General features: G+C 42.8%; 1 protein-coding gene across 2 annotated transcripts; it reads right to left on the reverse strand.

Moving 5' to 3' along the window:
• Positions 1-38: 38 nt before the first annotated feature.
• On the reverse strand, positions 39-15,761 carry tcf20 (transcription factor 20). Of its 2 annotated transcripts, none has more exons than XM_088316053.1 (6): positions 15,211-15,761; positions 4,718-12,702; positions 4,478-4,571; positions 4,277-4,326; positions 3,263-3,343; positions 39-1,489 (listed from the first exon to the last, which is right to left on the reverse strand). In XM_088316053.1, exons 2-5 carry the CDS (start codon positions 11,666-11,668, stop codon positions 3,284-3,286), a joined length of 7,155 nt encoding a protein of 2,384 aa, XP_088172179.1. In that variant the 5' UTR covers positions 11,669-12,702; positions 15,211-15,761; the 3' UTR covers positions 39-1,489; positions 3,263-3,283. The 2 variants fall into 2 exon arrangements, with proteins under 2 accessions (XP_088172179.1, XP_088172180.1); XM_088316054.1 differs by having other exon boundaries at positions 15,667-15,759.

Raw genomic sequence — 15,761 nt, forward strand, 5'->3', positions numbered from 1 at the left:
TCCCCAGCGTACAATAAAATACGTTCCAGGAAAAAGAGCATAGTTGAAGCATTTAAGTGTATTCATAATTCATATACATATTGACAACTTTTGTGATACAACATGGTTCTGATAGTGTTACTGCTGTCTTTTAGCTTGATTCTTTTTTTTTTTTTTGTACAAGAATAACAATAAAAAATGATCAAGACAACACCATGTACGACTTACAGTTTAAAATCGGATGGCAATGCCTCTTTTGAATGGATTTGCAATCTCCCGATGTGCTACCGCTGGATAACTACTTGCTGAAGCTTGGTCCCCATTGGCCTGTGCAGCCAACTGGCCAATCACAGCCGTCCATGACATCCGCAAACTCATGCCTCATTCCCAAAGTGTTCATGTAGGCGTGACTGACGCCAGACAGTCACAATTCCTACGTAGAACACAGTTCCACAATGCTGGACACCGCTCAATGTCCTTCATCTTAGTCCGCTCCGCGTGGTCAAAGACGGCCTTGGACATTGGTCCATCGTTTTATCTTCTCCGTGCACATTAGGAACATTTGTACTCCAAAAATAGGACAGCGTCCATCTAATTTTTCAGGAATACTTGCTGTACCGTAAAAAGCTCATGATGAAAAATAAGAACACTTTTCAAAAAGGACCAGAATGGTATAGCACTTTCTTTCTCTTACTCATTCACTCACACAGACACACGCGCGCGCACACTGACACACACTTACACTCCACTGAAAGGCAACAAATGTCCGTTCTCCAAGGCAATAAATGTCTTTGTGGCAAACTCGACCCTGACATTCCAGGACATCAATTTGGCTCCTCCCTCTCCGGGAATAAAAGAAAAAAAAAAAGGGAGGAAAAAGCAGCCAATTAACGTTTTGACTGAACATAAAGTGAGATACATCCATTTTATCATTAAGGGTAAATACTGATGAGGATACAAAAATAATAATAAGGGCTAAAATATTAATTCTTCATCTTGATATCATGAGATATAATACTATTTGCAAGAGAAAATCATAATCTCTCATTTCTCAATTTGAGACGCTGTTTTCTCCCACCAGGCTTTCTGAAAACAATCCAAAGAATATCCGGACAACAAAAGGTAAACGTTAAAATAGGTGATGACAAACAAGAATTTAACACTAAGAGGGTATTTCGAGAAATTCAAAGTAAGCCCAGAGAAGAAATTTGCTTATTTTGTTCTCGACTGAAACGATCCTTTGTTCCGTTGTCATTCTATTCCACTTGGATCTGAGTTAGTGTTTTCTTTTTTGAAAGTCTTTTTCCTTCCCCTTTGTTCATCTAAGCCGCGTGTTGTTGTGTTTTTCTGCTTTGAAGTAAAAGAGCAATAATAGCGGCCTCTTTTCTGGAAAGTCTTGAATGGAAATGATGCAGATTCCTGCTGAAATTGTACATTCCCTTTTGTTGCTCGGCCGCGCGCAAGTCGTCTTCGCAACAAGTCTCATCTCTTAGCTGACTTTTGTCCAAACCTGCACACAGAGAAAAAACATTGAGATACAAATATAACACACGCACTGCGCAGTGTGAGAAATGAGGGGGGAGGGGCCTATTGTGACGGATGACGTGACGCTATGCAATTTAATCGGCAACGGTGTTGTGGAGAGCGCAATACGCTTCAACCGGCCACGATACAGACGGGCCGCTCGGAAAAATAGACATTTTCCCGAAATTCCCGATGGCCACCCTGTACGGAGGTGTGTTAGTGCCCATGACATGCGTAACTTACACATCTGTGAAGGTACATACGTACATCTGAGAAGTATCTTTTTCAGGGACATTTGTGCTTATTTCAGCAATAAAATACAAAGCCATAACCTGCACATGTTACAACAGTAAAGTATGACAAGTGAAATCCTGGACTGTTGAGCAACTGAATCCCACCAACAATATTTCAACAATCAGTAAATCCGTTCGCCAGCAATTAGAGTGATTTAAGAGGAAAGGTGATATAACACTGGCAGTAAACAAGCCCCTGTCCAAAGGGTTTTTTTGGAATGTGTTGCAGGCAAAACAACAAAGATGTTTATCAGTTTAAAGTTGAAATATATTTTCTTTGTGGGATATTCAAGTGAATACATGTCAAAAAGAATTTGCAAATCGTTTTTATTTACCTTTTCCACTACATCCCAACTTCATAGGAATTGCGGTTTGTATTTCAGATGTAGCTGCACTGAGTATGAAAATTAAGATAGTGGTACTTTGACTAACAAGTTAGGGCTCTGGATCAGGCGTGGATAAAAATGAGATGAGAATGAGAACAACAGCGACAAGGTGCTTGCTGCCTTGGCAACAGGTATTCATAGCCTCGCACCTATAAGGTGCTGTCACACTGGCAACCTTGAGACTATATTAATCAAATTCTTGTTTGTTTTTAACACGGTGCTTGATGGTGGTTGAGGCCCACTACTAGGTGGTACGCCTCAGAACGAACACGCCGAGGTTAGGGTGTGGTGTGAAAATGACCTCAAACGAATACAACTAACAAATAAAATAATCAGGTCGGACCCTGAATAGCAAAATGGCGACATAATGACAGGTAGACAAATGACACCAGTGACCAAGTCTTCCGCTTAGCATGCTGTCTAATAACAGGGTGTTGCCTTTTTCACCGTATCGAAGAGGACCATTTGCTTAAGACATTCTCTGCATATTATTGCTGTGACCTTTGAATTTTTGATTCCCTTCCAGACACAATCCACTTATTTTATTTATGATCTTAGAAGCAGCATTGGCTGGGTGTTAAGGCACTGACCGGGAATTGAACTCAAGCCGTCTGGGTGAAAGACAGCAGCACGAACCACTACCTCATTAATGATAGCCAATTTTCACCAGTGATGTGATGAAAAGAATCCAAACCGGCGGGAAAAGCAGACAAATTCGTCAACTGATTTAGACCTCAGAATGTAAATAAGTGTCAAAACACATAAAACTTCAGTCTGCTGGATGATTTCAACTCTCATGAACGGGGGATGTAAACACAAAAGCGCGATAGTCATCTAACATTACATGTACTTTTGTAGGTCAACCAAATCAGATCAACCAGGTCACAGTGACCAGTTAAACTAAGTGGCACTATGCAAATTTACTCAACAGATGTGAAGATCAGAAAAAACAAATCACATCAAAACTTTGTATAAATCTAGATGAATAATTCAAAAGTGCCCGAAATTAACCATAACTGTTACAGTGAAGACTTCAATTGAATTATACAATGCATGTAATATACGAAAACGTAAACTTACTGCTCCCAGACTGAATAAGTCTCACCCTCTCTCAGTCTGCTCCAGGTACATCGACTTGGCGGGCCGGAGGTTCTGAGAAACCTGCAGGAGGAACAGTTGACCAAACAGTTCAATCAGAAATAGTACGAAATAATGCTGTGAGGTAGAAAAACTTGGTCTGTACGATATATTGGGTTCGCTCTGTTGCTACAATAATGTTGCATCTGAAGTGTACAGCAGCATCGAAAGTCACGTTGACAAAAACCCTCCAACTCGCGCGTAGCAACTCTCTTTATTGTACTCAGCTAACTTGAACAGCGTAACACAGCTACAGTGGGAGGTGACAAATTTAGGACCAGAAAGTGAGAAAAAATAAATAAATAAGAAACCCTTCCACAGTTCATCGCAGCACACAAACCAGTCTGTGACACGGGTCAGGTAACATCCTTTCCGTTTAAATAAATATATAAACATACTATAAACAAACTTCGATGACAGATTGGCAGAGGCACACTTTAAACAGTACATACTAAAACATGAAAGAGTGGGCCAGCTTGTCTTCCTATCTCTCGACCCAAAAGCTAAAAAGTTATTAAAAAAGTTTCATTTCACTTTAGATGATGCTGACAAACTTGTGTTGCAAAAATATATTAATAAATAAATAAACCTCTGATAATGTTCATTTATTAGCACTTTTACTGGTTAAATTGTGGACATACACTACTAGAAAAATATTTGCAGTACTTCACTATTTATTTTAGTTCATTGCACTATTGCATTTGTTTAAAACTAGTTGTACTCCTAAATATTTGGATTGGTAATTATCCACTAAATATTTGTGCTGCATTTTATATGATATTATATTTTCCATTTAAATAGTGTTAAATTATTAAATTGAGAAAAGATGATAACATCTATTAATTTCATGACATTTTAAGAAAAAATTACATCCGGAAATGTCTCGTTATCAGGACTTAAAAATGTATCAAATTTCACAAAATATGAAATTTGCCTTTGTAAAACCCCTTAGTTTACCTTGTGCTTCGGACACCGCAGTGAGAAGTTATCTTCATTGAGAGAACAATCTGGAAGGGAGAGGAAAAAAATATCAATACACAACAGGTCAGCCATACATTTATTAATAATACAAGGTTTGTCAGGATTTTTCAAAAAGATCAGATAATTATAATCATCCGGAACATAATTCATTCATTACTAGCTCAGTCTTTTGCTCACCTGTTTCAATGGCACAAAGATAGTGATAGCGACGTATACAGCCTTTACTGTAGCAGCCCAGAGTGGAGCCAACCATCTCACAGTATGAACAGCTCTGGGACACATAAGCAGAAATGCAAAGAGCAACCATGACATGACACAGCAACCACGTAACTCAGCAGCTTCCTTAGAAACTGATACACACACACACACACACAATAAAAAAGTGTGACATTAAATAGATCACATGAATCTACTTACTGTTTCTCTGGCACCATCTAGTGCTTCCTGCAGGCCATACAGTCTCCCGTTGACAAGATATACTCCACTGGTCCACACGATGCATCCTTCATGAACCCACAACTCCTCGGGGTCCATGGGCATCTGAGGCAACTGGGCAAGTTGTGCCAAAGGTCCCAGGGAGTCCAAAGCTGGCGGAGGAGGTTGGAAGGGCAGGGAGGCCTTGCTGTTGGATGGCACCATTCTGGGGGAGTCCTCGCTAGATTTGTGCCTCCGTTTAAAGCGTGGATGTGAGGTCAGCTTTCTGTGTTGGGGTCGTTGTTGGGCTTCCTCTGCTGGCGGCTGCTTTGGCAACTGCTGCTGCTGCTGCTGCTCAGTGTCAAAGTCTGGCTCTCTTTTTAGCTCCGGAATAGGTATGATATCAAGATTCATGTCCCAGGTTAAAGACGGCGGTTTATTGGCGGTGTAAGAAGAGGCAAAGGTACTGGACTCGGCAATCATATCCTCTCTAAAAGCTAAGAGAGGAGCTCTTACTGTGGCGGAAAGCGATTTTAAATTTAAATCCAAGTTTACGGTGCAGTTACTGGTAGCTGCGGATCTGGATAACGGAACATTTTGTGTTTGGAAGTTCTGCAAAGTGTCGAAAGCATTTGAGCCAATTTGGGAGTTTGGTCCAGTTTTGGTTGCACTTGTGGTTGTATGACATTGTCGAACCTGGGGCTGGTTTTTGGGGAGCTTTGCGGCATATTCCGCGGGATAGTATGGCCCGTAAAGATCTCCAAGGTGTTTGTAATTGGCCCATTTTTGACAAAGACAGCAAAGCTGACGGCCAGAGTGTTTAGTTTCTGTAACAGCAGGTCCAGAAACAACATAGCCAGATGAAGGAAGTGCTTTTCCTGACTGAAGTGTAGTTTCCACCTGGTCCGTCTCCCTCATCTCTGATTCTCTCTTTGATAACTGTGAGTAAAGAGTTGCGATTGGTAGAGAATCAATTCCGCTGACAGCTGTTTTCCCTCCAATCGCACTACGCTCTTTCAACTTGTCATCTTCAGCATTGACAATGGTGCACACCGACCCAATCTCAGGTATTTTGTTCTCCACATGAATGTGTGGCACAAAGAGGCCTTTTAGATTTGGATCCAGGAATGCTCTATTTATGCTGTTAACTCCTTTTGCCCCCGGCAGCGTTTCTAGGTTATCTCTAGCCGCTGATTGTGATGGTGGTGCCCCTCCTTTTCTTATTCTTTGACGGCCTCTTCTTTCCGGTGAGCCATCTTCATCTTTCAAACCTTTGCGCCGTCGTCTCACAGGTTTAACTTCCACTTCAGGTTGAATCAATTCACTCTCAACGTCCACTTTTACTATCTGGGTTAAAATGGGTGGCGTCAGAGGAGGAGTGCTTTTGTTTTCCGAGATGCAGGTGGTTGTGCTGGTTGTGGTTTGAACTGTGTCAGGTATTGGTAGAGCAGGTGTGATGGGAGTTGGTGGCAATTGAGAAGAATTCTGATTCATGGTTTGAGCTTGGGCTTGAGACTGGATCGGTGTTTGGGCTTGGTTTGGGGTCCGTTTTTGTTTATTCACACTTCCAACTGGTCTGCCCTTCTTTTTGCCAGATGGAAAATAGCCTTTCGGCACAGCGTTATCTGGAGTCTTACAATCTTGTGTCGACAGATTTGGCCGAGGAGAGGACATCTGATGTCTGCTCAGAACATGCCCTTGAGACTGGCTATGATGTGGTGAGGTAGCTCTATAGTAGTCACTGCCAGCATAATCATCAAATCCCATGCCAGTTTCTTGAAGTTTCTGTCTAAGAAGGTTGGCAGCAGACTGTTCTCCTCTTCTTGTTTCAAGCTGCTGGTAAGTATTAGTGAAATGTTGAATGTCGGACAGGGCAGATGAAGACGGAGGTGGAGAACCCTGAACTGGACGAGGGAGTGGGGGAGGAGGGGGTAAAGGACCGAGAAGTGCAAAGTCCTCCTTGTCACCAGACGCTGACACCACAGCAGCTCCTAACCCAAAGTCAAAGTCTTTTTGCTTACGAGGTTGTGTTTGGGGATCACATGGGTAGCCAGACATTGGCATTGAGCCAGTCTCATCTATGCCTCTGAAGGGCATCAGATCATTTAATGAGTGAGTGTCTTCAATATAACCGTCATCCCCTCCAGCAACTCGAGGAAAATGGGTCATGTCTTGGTCCTGTGAAGCACTAAATGGTGGGATTGTTGCATTAGTAAAGCCCGGGTAATGATTCGTTCCATCATCAACATTCCCCGCAGGCTTTGTAACACTTGGTGATATTTTCTGAACTATTGCCTCTAGTTTCAAACCACGTCCTTTCTTTGGAGGCACGGCCTTTGTACTTCCACTTGATGGAGATAGACATTTAGGAAATGTATTGTCACCAGGCAAAGGGGAAGAAAGACGGGGAATATCCGAAGAGGATGACTCATCTTCATTGCGATGGTTTGACTCAAAGTGTGCCCCAGGAGCGTGTGAGTTTGCAGCAGCCCTCTGTTGAGATGCATCCTGCAGTAGCCTTTTGGCAGGGATAGGAGAGATAAAAGAACGCACTCTCCTTCTCAATATAAGAGGATTTGTCTCTCCAGGTCCACCAGACTTAGTTTGACGCTGCACCTGTGGTTGAGTAGAAGTTATGTCAGTTTGAGGTTTAGTAGAGTTGCATGAAGGAGGAAGACAGGGGCGTTTAGTTTCCTCAAGTTCAGCTGTATTTGGGCCATGAGCCTTTGAAGGAGGCAGAATTCCCTGTGAACCTGCAGGAACAGATGATGGTGGCGGAAGTGCTTGTGTCCTGTAGCAAGAATCGCCATCAATCATTCTAACGCCATCTCTGCCCGGGGCTGCCGACTCCCACATTTTCATGTCATAATATCCGCTTTGTTGATGCAGCAGAGGTTTGGTTGCATGTTGATCACTGTGAATGTCTGTTTGAGGGATCATCCTCTGTCTGTGCTCTGATTGGCTAACTTTATGTCTTCCAGGGGAAGACACAGGAATCATTATCATGTCCTTAGCAGACCTGTTCATTGCTTTCATCCAATCATTTATTTCATGGGAATGCTGGAAAGGCCCACGAGGGTGAGGATACATTTGAAGCTTATTTGCAGTCTGAGCTTGGGGTGATAAATTATGGTATGGGTGGTGGGAAGGAAAATGGGAGTGGCCATGAGGCATATTGCTTTCTCTTGTGTCTCCAAAACGATAACCAGGGAAACTGTTGGCATTGTTTGTTGCTAAATCCACACCATGAAGATATGACTGATGTCTTGACGGTGATGATAAAGGATTTGTGCTCAGAGAATGGGGCGACAGGTGTCTATAGGGGTCAGAATTTAGCACAATGGATGAATGTGCAGATTTTGAAGAATATTCCACATCACTTTCATTAGTTCCACCACTGCCATGAAAATCAGGATTTGGACCAATCTCTTTGGATGCTGTTTCAATTTTTACCACTTTTTTCTCTAGAATGTCCTTTTTACTCATATCATTGGTTGCTGCTGGGGAGGAAAATGGCTGCTGAATTACAGACGCTGCACTCTGATTTTTCTCCCGATCTCTGTTACTTTCCCTGTCCCTCTCTGGTGTGCTACGTCTATTTGGCGACACATCACAGATGACAGAGCGACGTTCTGATTTCTGAGATTCACCTTGACCAGCACAACCTTTCAGTGGTTCAGGCTCTTGCAGAAGGAGCTCCTGTACAGCAGATGATGAAGTGGACAAATTGGGCAATGATTTTCTTTGCGGAAGAGAATAGTCAGCTAAATTGATATGTTTTGGTTGGATTGGGTGTGCATCTGAGGCTTGTAGTAAATGGTCCTCAGGGAAATCCACTTCTTTTTTTGCAGTATTTTGCAATATCTTGGGATTGGAAACATCCGTCTTAATTGAGGATTGAAGACCCGTGGGAAAATTGCTTTTACTTCCAAGTCGGTGATTTGGATGTTGGGGCTTTCCAGTAGTGCCCATTAGGGCCAAATTGTTACTGGCTCCACCTTCCATCATCCTCATATTTTCTGTCATACCGTATGAGTATCTTGTTTGAAACGGCTGTTGAACTTGGAGATGTGCAGGAAATGCCTGTTCTGGTCTTCCATAACGTCTATCTAAATTATAGCCCTGAAGAACCTCTTGTAAAAGGCTGGGGAATTGTTGAATTTGAGAAATGTCCTCCTGGCCTTTTGTTCCTATTGCATGGCCTCGCTTCCCGAATGCCTCTGTTAGAGAACTCAATTCTTTTGAATGCTCAGGACCATAACCGGAGTGCGATTGCTGATAGTTTCTGAAACTGGATTCCATCATTCCTGCTGGCCCACTCCTCCCTTTCTTCATCATGGACAAATCAGAGCCATATGTTGAATCTACAAAACCATACTTAGGCGATCCAAATTGGTTGAGATTGTGGACCTGTTCAATATTTGACTTTGGGTGCTGAGATGAATATCTACTTAGGTCAATACCTTCCTCTCCATTGTTACTCGATGACTCTTTCAAATAGGATTGTGGTTTTTCTTTCAAACAGAGGTCTTGCGGTTGCTTGCTTTTTTCAACCTGACTGCCCTCAGAACGAGCTGAAACAATCACACCAACACTTAGTTGTTCCTCAGATATGGGTTTTTGTTCACTCTTGTCATGTGCTGTAGAAGCAGTGTGTAACATGTTTTCTTTGTCCTGTCCATGCTTTGTGCTGATTTCGCCATCTCGGAGGACTTGGCTAATACCTTTGTCCATTTTTTCATCCCCATCTTCCTGTTCGAGTTTGATCTGTTCGTTTTTTATTTCGGCACTCTTTTTATGGCCAGATTTTGAGTCATTTAATAAGCTAGGATGTGAGACCCGGTTCGGCTGCGGGGGAGTAATAATACAGGAGGTGGATGAGGAAAGTGGAGGTTTTGAAAGTGAATTTGGGTCCGCATCTGATGAGTGACACTCAGATGGAGATGCTAATGTAGGAGCAATGTGAACATTTGCTTTTGAGACCATTTCTTTTGGTGGTGACTTGTAAGTGAATGTTTTGGCATTTAATGCTTGTACAGATTGTGGCTGTGTTTGAGTGTGAGGATGATGATAAAAAATAGGTTCAGATCCACTGCTTGCCCCACTCATCTGCCTTACTCTTGTATGCCCACCCTCTATTAAATGATCCTCCTGCTCTATCTTGGTCTCAGCTGACATAAAAGAGGGGTCTTCATCTGCAACAGTTTCTAAACAAGCACCTTCAACAACTCCTAAAACAGCTCCATCTTTAACTGTGCCGGTGCTTGAGACTGCACTTGCATTTCTACTCCTTGGTTGCAATGGTGGAACACTGTGTGATGCTTGTTGCACTTGTCCGCCATCTTTGCCCTTCTTTTGTGATAGCACATTGTCACTGCGGAGCATGTGTTGAATAGTGTTGGGTAAATTAGCTACCTGGGAGCTCAAGGCATTAAGACTATTTAGTCCTGTATCCTGCATTTTCCCAACTGGGGGAGATGAATAAACAGAAGGACTCTCCTCTCGGGGCACGAGCCTTGAACCTAGACCAGTTTTGTTGCAGCTTGTCGGTGGCACACTGTTTACTCTAACAGTACTGATCTTTTGACCTTTGTGACTGCCATTGCTACCACAACTACTGATGCTACTGTTTGAGTTGGGTGTTGGACTTAACTGTGACACAGCCTGTATTAATCTATGACCATGACTGCTGCTTTGAACAGAAGATGAAGGGTGGGAAGGACCAGAGGGGTTCATGTAGGTTTCTGAACCACCCATCAAAGGGGAAGGAGTGGAGCTACAGCTGGGGGAATGTACTGCAGAGGCAGCTGGGGACGGGTTGGAAATCGGGCTGAGGTTTTGGGTCATCTGACTTTGTTGAGGATGACATGGGGATTTGGCTATTTCTTGAGACGTTGCATGAGGTATACTGGGTGTGGAGGCCTGGTGATGTTTACCATATACAGAGCCTGGGATTGGCCCTTGTGGCTGCATCTTAAGAGGGTTGTCATAGCCCACCCCTAAATTGTGCTGTGTGTTGCAGTGCTGCAGTGTGCCCTCCTTGTGAAGTGTTTGTGTCTGGGGAATATATCCAGCATAGTTTGATGCATGGTAACGCTGCTGAACACTCTCAACTGACCCCATATTGTTAGCAGCAGCTGAACCAGAGGCAGAGTTTGCACTTGAGTTGACACTGTGAGAGCTGTTGACTTTGGGCTCAAAACCGGTGTTAGCAGTCCCATCAACATATCGCTGCGGAGGGGGGCTGTACATACCCGACGACCCCGTGGACGCTCCAGCCTGTGGAGAGTATTGTGGGTACTGAGGGGTCATTCTATGTCCAGAGCTTGGATAACTCCGATGCTGCTGCCCATGGTGGACTGGAGAGAATGCTTGTCCATGTTGGCGGCTCTGAGAAGCTGGCATGGCCTGCAATGCAGCGTTCTGACTCATATTGTATTGAAGAGGAGAGAATGCTCCGGATCCTCCACCTGATCCAGTGCTCGGCCCATAATCTACTGAATATTGCGACATGATGCCAGATGATAATACAGCTCCAGCACCAGAATGTCTGTACTGGGCAGGTATGTGTCCATCAATATTAGGGTAACCAAATCCTGTTCCAAAGACAAGACCCCCTCTTCTGTTTTTGTCCTTCCCGCCCAATGAGAAATAATAATCCATTGTGTCCTTCCTGTAAGGATTGTTACTGCTGCTGTGAAGGTTACCCTGTGTGGGCGGTGGCTCGACAATGCCTCTGTTTCGAGCATTGTAAGCAAGCATGGGGCTGGCTTGATTGGAGTGGGGATGGCCTCTGTGCAGGCTCTGCTGTTGCATCGCTGCATAATCTTCTGTCATCCTTGGGGAGACCTGGGGGTCTGCAGCTTGAGGGGGATATGGAGGTGCACCACCACCCCTCATGCTAAAGCCGGTCGGCAGAGAATGGGGGGTGGGGCTATTTGAAAAATTCTGCATGTTTTTCCGTTTGACTTAAAGAAAGACAACACTGATTAATGTCAGTGGGAAATGCCACCCATGTGTAAATGAAGGGCTGATAACAGGAATCATGGATGCAGAAGAGAGCAGAACTTTTTAAAAAGTAAATGCTTTGATAAATTCCCTAAAACGCTGAAGCACAGGGGCTATATGGCTGAATGCTATAAGTAGCCAACGGATGATGGTTGTATCAAAGAGTAAAAATGTTCTCACTTCAGTGTAGCATTGGCATATGGTTGATTCCACATAAAAAGGCTCACATCACAGTGGGTTTAAAATTTCTAGTCATTCCTCTGTAGTTTGGCATCAAGAATATGATATCATGGATGCCTAACACATCACTATGTAAGGCAACTTCAAAAGTCTCACTAGCAAATACTGGACCACAACAGCTCCTGTGAACATTGCTGTTTTAGGATCAAGATTATGGAAAAACACAATCGCAATTGTGTCAAATATATTTGTTCCATTGAGACAGAATTTTAACAAGATGTTTTTTTTTCTTCTTCTGTTAATACGAGTTATTTTGCCAGAACGTGAACCAAAAGGGTTTGGGAGGATTTGAGTCAAAAAGGTCTGAAAACAGACTTTTACAAAACACTTCCCAGAACTCCATTGATATTCTTATCCACTCTTGGATGCAGTGTGACACTTTAGCGTTTGTCTTACTTGTTCGTTCTCATTAGATATTGTTGCTTGTTTTGTTTGTCTTCTCTGTGACTGCATGCATTCATCTGGGCGATAACAGTCTTTGGTCACTCTTATTTCATTATTTCTGGGCATAGATTCCTCTTGATGCTCTCCTGGTACTTCAGCATTTAGCCGTCTTACCTTTGTTAATGTGTGTCAACCATCATTTAATTCTACCAGGTCCATGGCAACTTATTTCCCAAAAGGAGGGTAATCCATTTATTCCACTTCAAGTTCAGTCCTTTCAAACTCCAGTTCTCGTTTTTCCCTCAGTAACTCCATGCAGATAAATTCATTTTCCAGCTGACCAGAAGCTTAGCGGTCTGTAGATACAAAAGACATATGTATAAATAAGCAAGTGCGGGACAAAATATAATACCATAGATGTCATACATTTATTACTGTGATTGTATCAACTAATGCATGTTCAAATGCAGACACACCACCAACATTATATACCCTACAGCAGGTGTCACCAACAAGGTGCCCGCGGGCACTTTGTAGCCCCCAAGGACCACATGAGCAGCCCACGGACCTGTTTTAAAAATAAATCACCAGAGATGGGACTTTAAAGGGAAAGTCAACCCACAAAAAAATCTTAACAAGAATATGTTCTCAGCACCCGCTAGTCAAAACACGGCATTCTGATTAATATTGCGTTCGTGGAATATGAGCAGTAAAATCCACCTGTTTCTTTTCATCTCAGGAGGCGGCCATTTTGCCACTTCTTTTCGACTGAAAATGAAAAGCTAACCACCAATCGCGACTCGGCTTCAGAAAACAGGTGAGCCCTTATTCGTCGTTACGTGAGCTTTGAGCAACTGCAATGTCATTTTCAGTCGTCAGAACGTGACATATCATGTCGCTATTTTATGCTTCTACTGTATATGTATAGTTTCAGTATATGCAAACTTATTTTAAAATACAAACAATATTCGATTTTTTTTCTTAGCAGCGAACAAAAACACATGCAAGCACAACTACAGTATACTCCATGACCAACATATACAGCCAACAACCACAAATTATGACCACTTGCAAAATGATAATTGCAAGTGCTGTATCTAATAGTCTATCTTTACAAAAAGTAATGCCAAGTTTTGAATAACACTGTCAGAAAATTACTAAAGAAGCAATATGTTTAATATTGTGGCTGAAGTTTGCAGTGGAGAACAACTCTTTGTCTGAAATTTGGTCCTCATTTAGTAGCTCGAGAGTCACCAACCTTAGGAAAAGCTCCCCAGATGATGAACATATTTTTAAATGAATAGTACTCGTCCGGTGTGAACCAAAACAGAACATTAATATCCTTATAAAAGGCTGAATATTTAATACAGCCATAGTAGTAGATAGTTATATTGTGCAAGTGATCATAATGTGGCTATGGTTGTACGGTGGTGCTTAACTCTGTAGGCATTTATTTGTCCACTTATAGGGAATTGTTGTCGTAATGTGTTTATTTTACGCATAAATATACTAAAGGAATATGCCTTACAAACAAAAGATTAGATACAAGATTTTTACACACTTTACAAAATAACTCAATCCAACAAATACATATATATGCAGCCTTTCTTTATATTTATGAAACTTAAGATAACTTTATGCACTTTGACACAGTTGTTACAGAGCTTGGAACATAAAGACGGCATGCCTAAGTGTTCCCTCTTGACTGATAAACAGGTTTGGAGGACGTGAAAGTGGGGCAGTGGGAGCAAGCCACTCTGGAAATTAAGTAACATTCATAGTCACATAAGACTAGTACCATTGCAAGTGATGAAATGAAGCAACTTCATGAAGCCAAGCCTCATCATAGTGGCACTAAATGTAAAGTTTATTGTGTGTTAACTTCTTTTCATTATGATGGCTCACAATTTGAGGGATTGCACCCTTTTTATGGGGTCAGGGCCCATAATTGCCTTCAGTGTCAAGCTTGCATTCTCTTTTTCTTAACCAACACAATGGTTAATTGCCCTTCAACACATTTAGGCAATTGTATTTTGTGAAGTACACCATAAAGCAACTCATTATAATTAAACTATTAATGTAACTAAGACCATTTCTCAGTCTGTCGCTTTCATAATATATTGCACGAGTAAACACAAAATAAGCCAGTGGTGAGCAGGGACACAAAAGCAAACAGTGCATGTATTAGGCAGTTGTGTCTTCAAGAATGCCACTGGAATCTTGGAGGCATGCTGAGAGAAAATCTGTATAGTTGGAGGGATTCTATTGATCTCCACCCTAGTATCTTGATTAGTAATTAATCACAGTAGCTCGCTGAGCACGACCAACACACACAGATATAAAAACAGCCCATGTAATGTCAGACATGGCTATCATGTCAGTAACAGCATATGCGATTATATTGTTGCACCACTTTTATACCAAACATGATGCTGTTTTTTAGTAGCTGCAAAAGCCAACAGCAAGCTTTACGCATTCCAATGAGCTTAGTCGTGCTGCCGTTTTAGCTTCGAAAGGTTGGCGTTAGCTCATATCTACTGCCAATTGGGAGCTAGCAACGCTACAAGCTGTGGTTAGCATTTTTAGCAAGACAGCTAATTAGGGTTTATTACGCTGTTGTACGTTATTTAAGAGCGTACACACAACGATAGCCACGGCAGGCTAAAGGCTGCGTTTAGCTAGAAAACGGGGATGATTGGGTGCAGATGTTTTTCCTCTCACTGTAAAAAAATGATTTAGCTAGTTTGTATGGAGAAAATAAGCAAGAGACGTGATGTGAGATAATTAGCATCACTCTCCTTGGCGTTTTTTAAGAGCTAACGTTGGTCGAGGTACGTTAGCTAACACCTTCAACAGATACATACCTGGAAACGTAGCAATACAAGGCCCTGTTCGGAGTGAATGGCTCCTTTTGACAATCCCGCTGTTGTGGCAGGAAACCCCAGTCTCAGTTTTGAGTCGAATGCTCCGCCGCTTTTTTCCTCAGCCGTTTTGGGTCCAGGAAACCCCGACCATCGGCGACCAGTTTCAGGGGGGAGCCGTCACGACAGTCGGATCCCGGGCCTCTCTTCTGGTTTCCCCCCTCTTTTTCCCCCCTTTTGTCCTCACCTCCAGAAATGATGAGAGCAGGGCACATTCAGGGTGCCTGTGGGTCCCGTCAGCGATGAGGTCCACACACCCCCGCCCCCTCGCTCCCCCTTTTCACACACACGCTGAGGTGACTGCACCTATCTTCCACCAAAAATCAAACACAGAAGGCTCCGCGCGGTCGTACAAAGCGCACAAACATCACTTTACGTCCCTGAAGTGCATTTACATACCTTCATCACATGCTCCTTTCCCACCAAGACTATTCTTTTCTTGCAACAGAAAGACCGCCTTGACACACGCACACAAACATGCACAACACACACGT

This window comes from Idiotropiscis lumnitzeri, chromosome 15 (genome assembly GCF_059441095.1).
Source record: "Idiotropiscis lumnitzeri isolate Australia: NSW breed Sydney's pygmy pipehorse chromosome 15, RoL_Ilum_1.0, whole genome shotgun sequence".
NCBI classification, from domain to species: domain Eukaryota; kingdom Metazoa; phylum Chordata; class Actinopteri; order Syngnathiformes; family Syngnathidae; genus Idiotropiscis; species Idiotropiscis lumnitzeri.

Coding starts and splice junctions, on each gene's coding strand:
- tcf20 (XM_088316053.1), bottom strand. CDS start 11,668: ATGCAGAATTTTTCAAATAGCCCCACCCCCCATTCTCTGCCGACCGGC. Junction 4,327..4,477: donor TCTTTGTGCCATTGAAACAG/GTGAGCAAAAGA, acceptor TCTCCCTTCCAG/ATTGTTCTCTCAATGAAGAT. Junction 3,344..4,276: donor TGCGGTGTCCGAAGCACAAG/GTAAACTAAGGG, acceptor TTCCTCCTGCAG/GTTTCTCAGAACCTCCGGCC.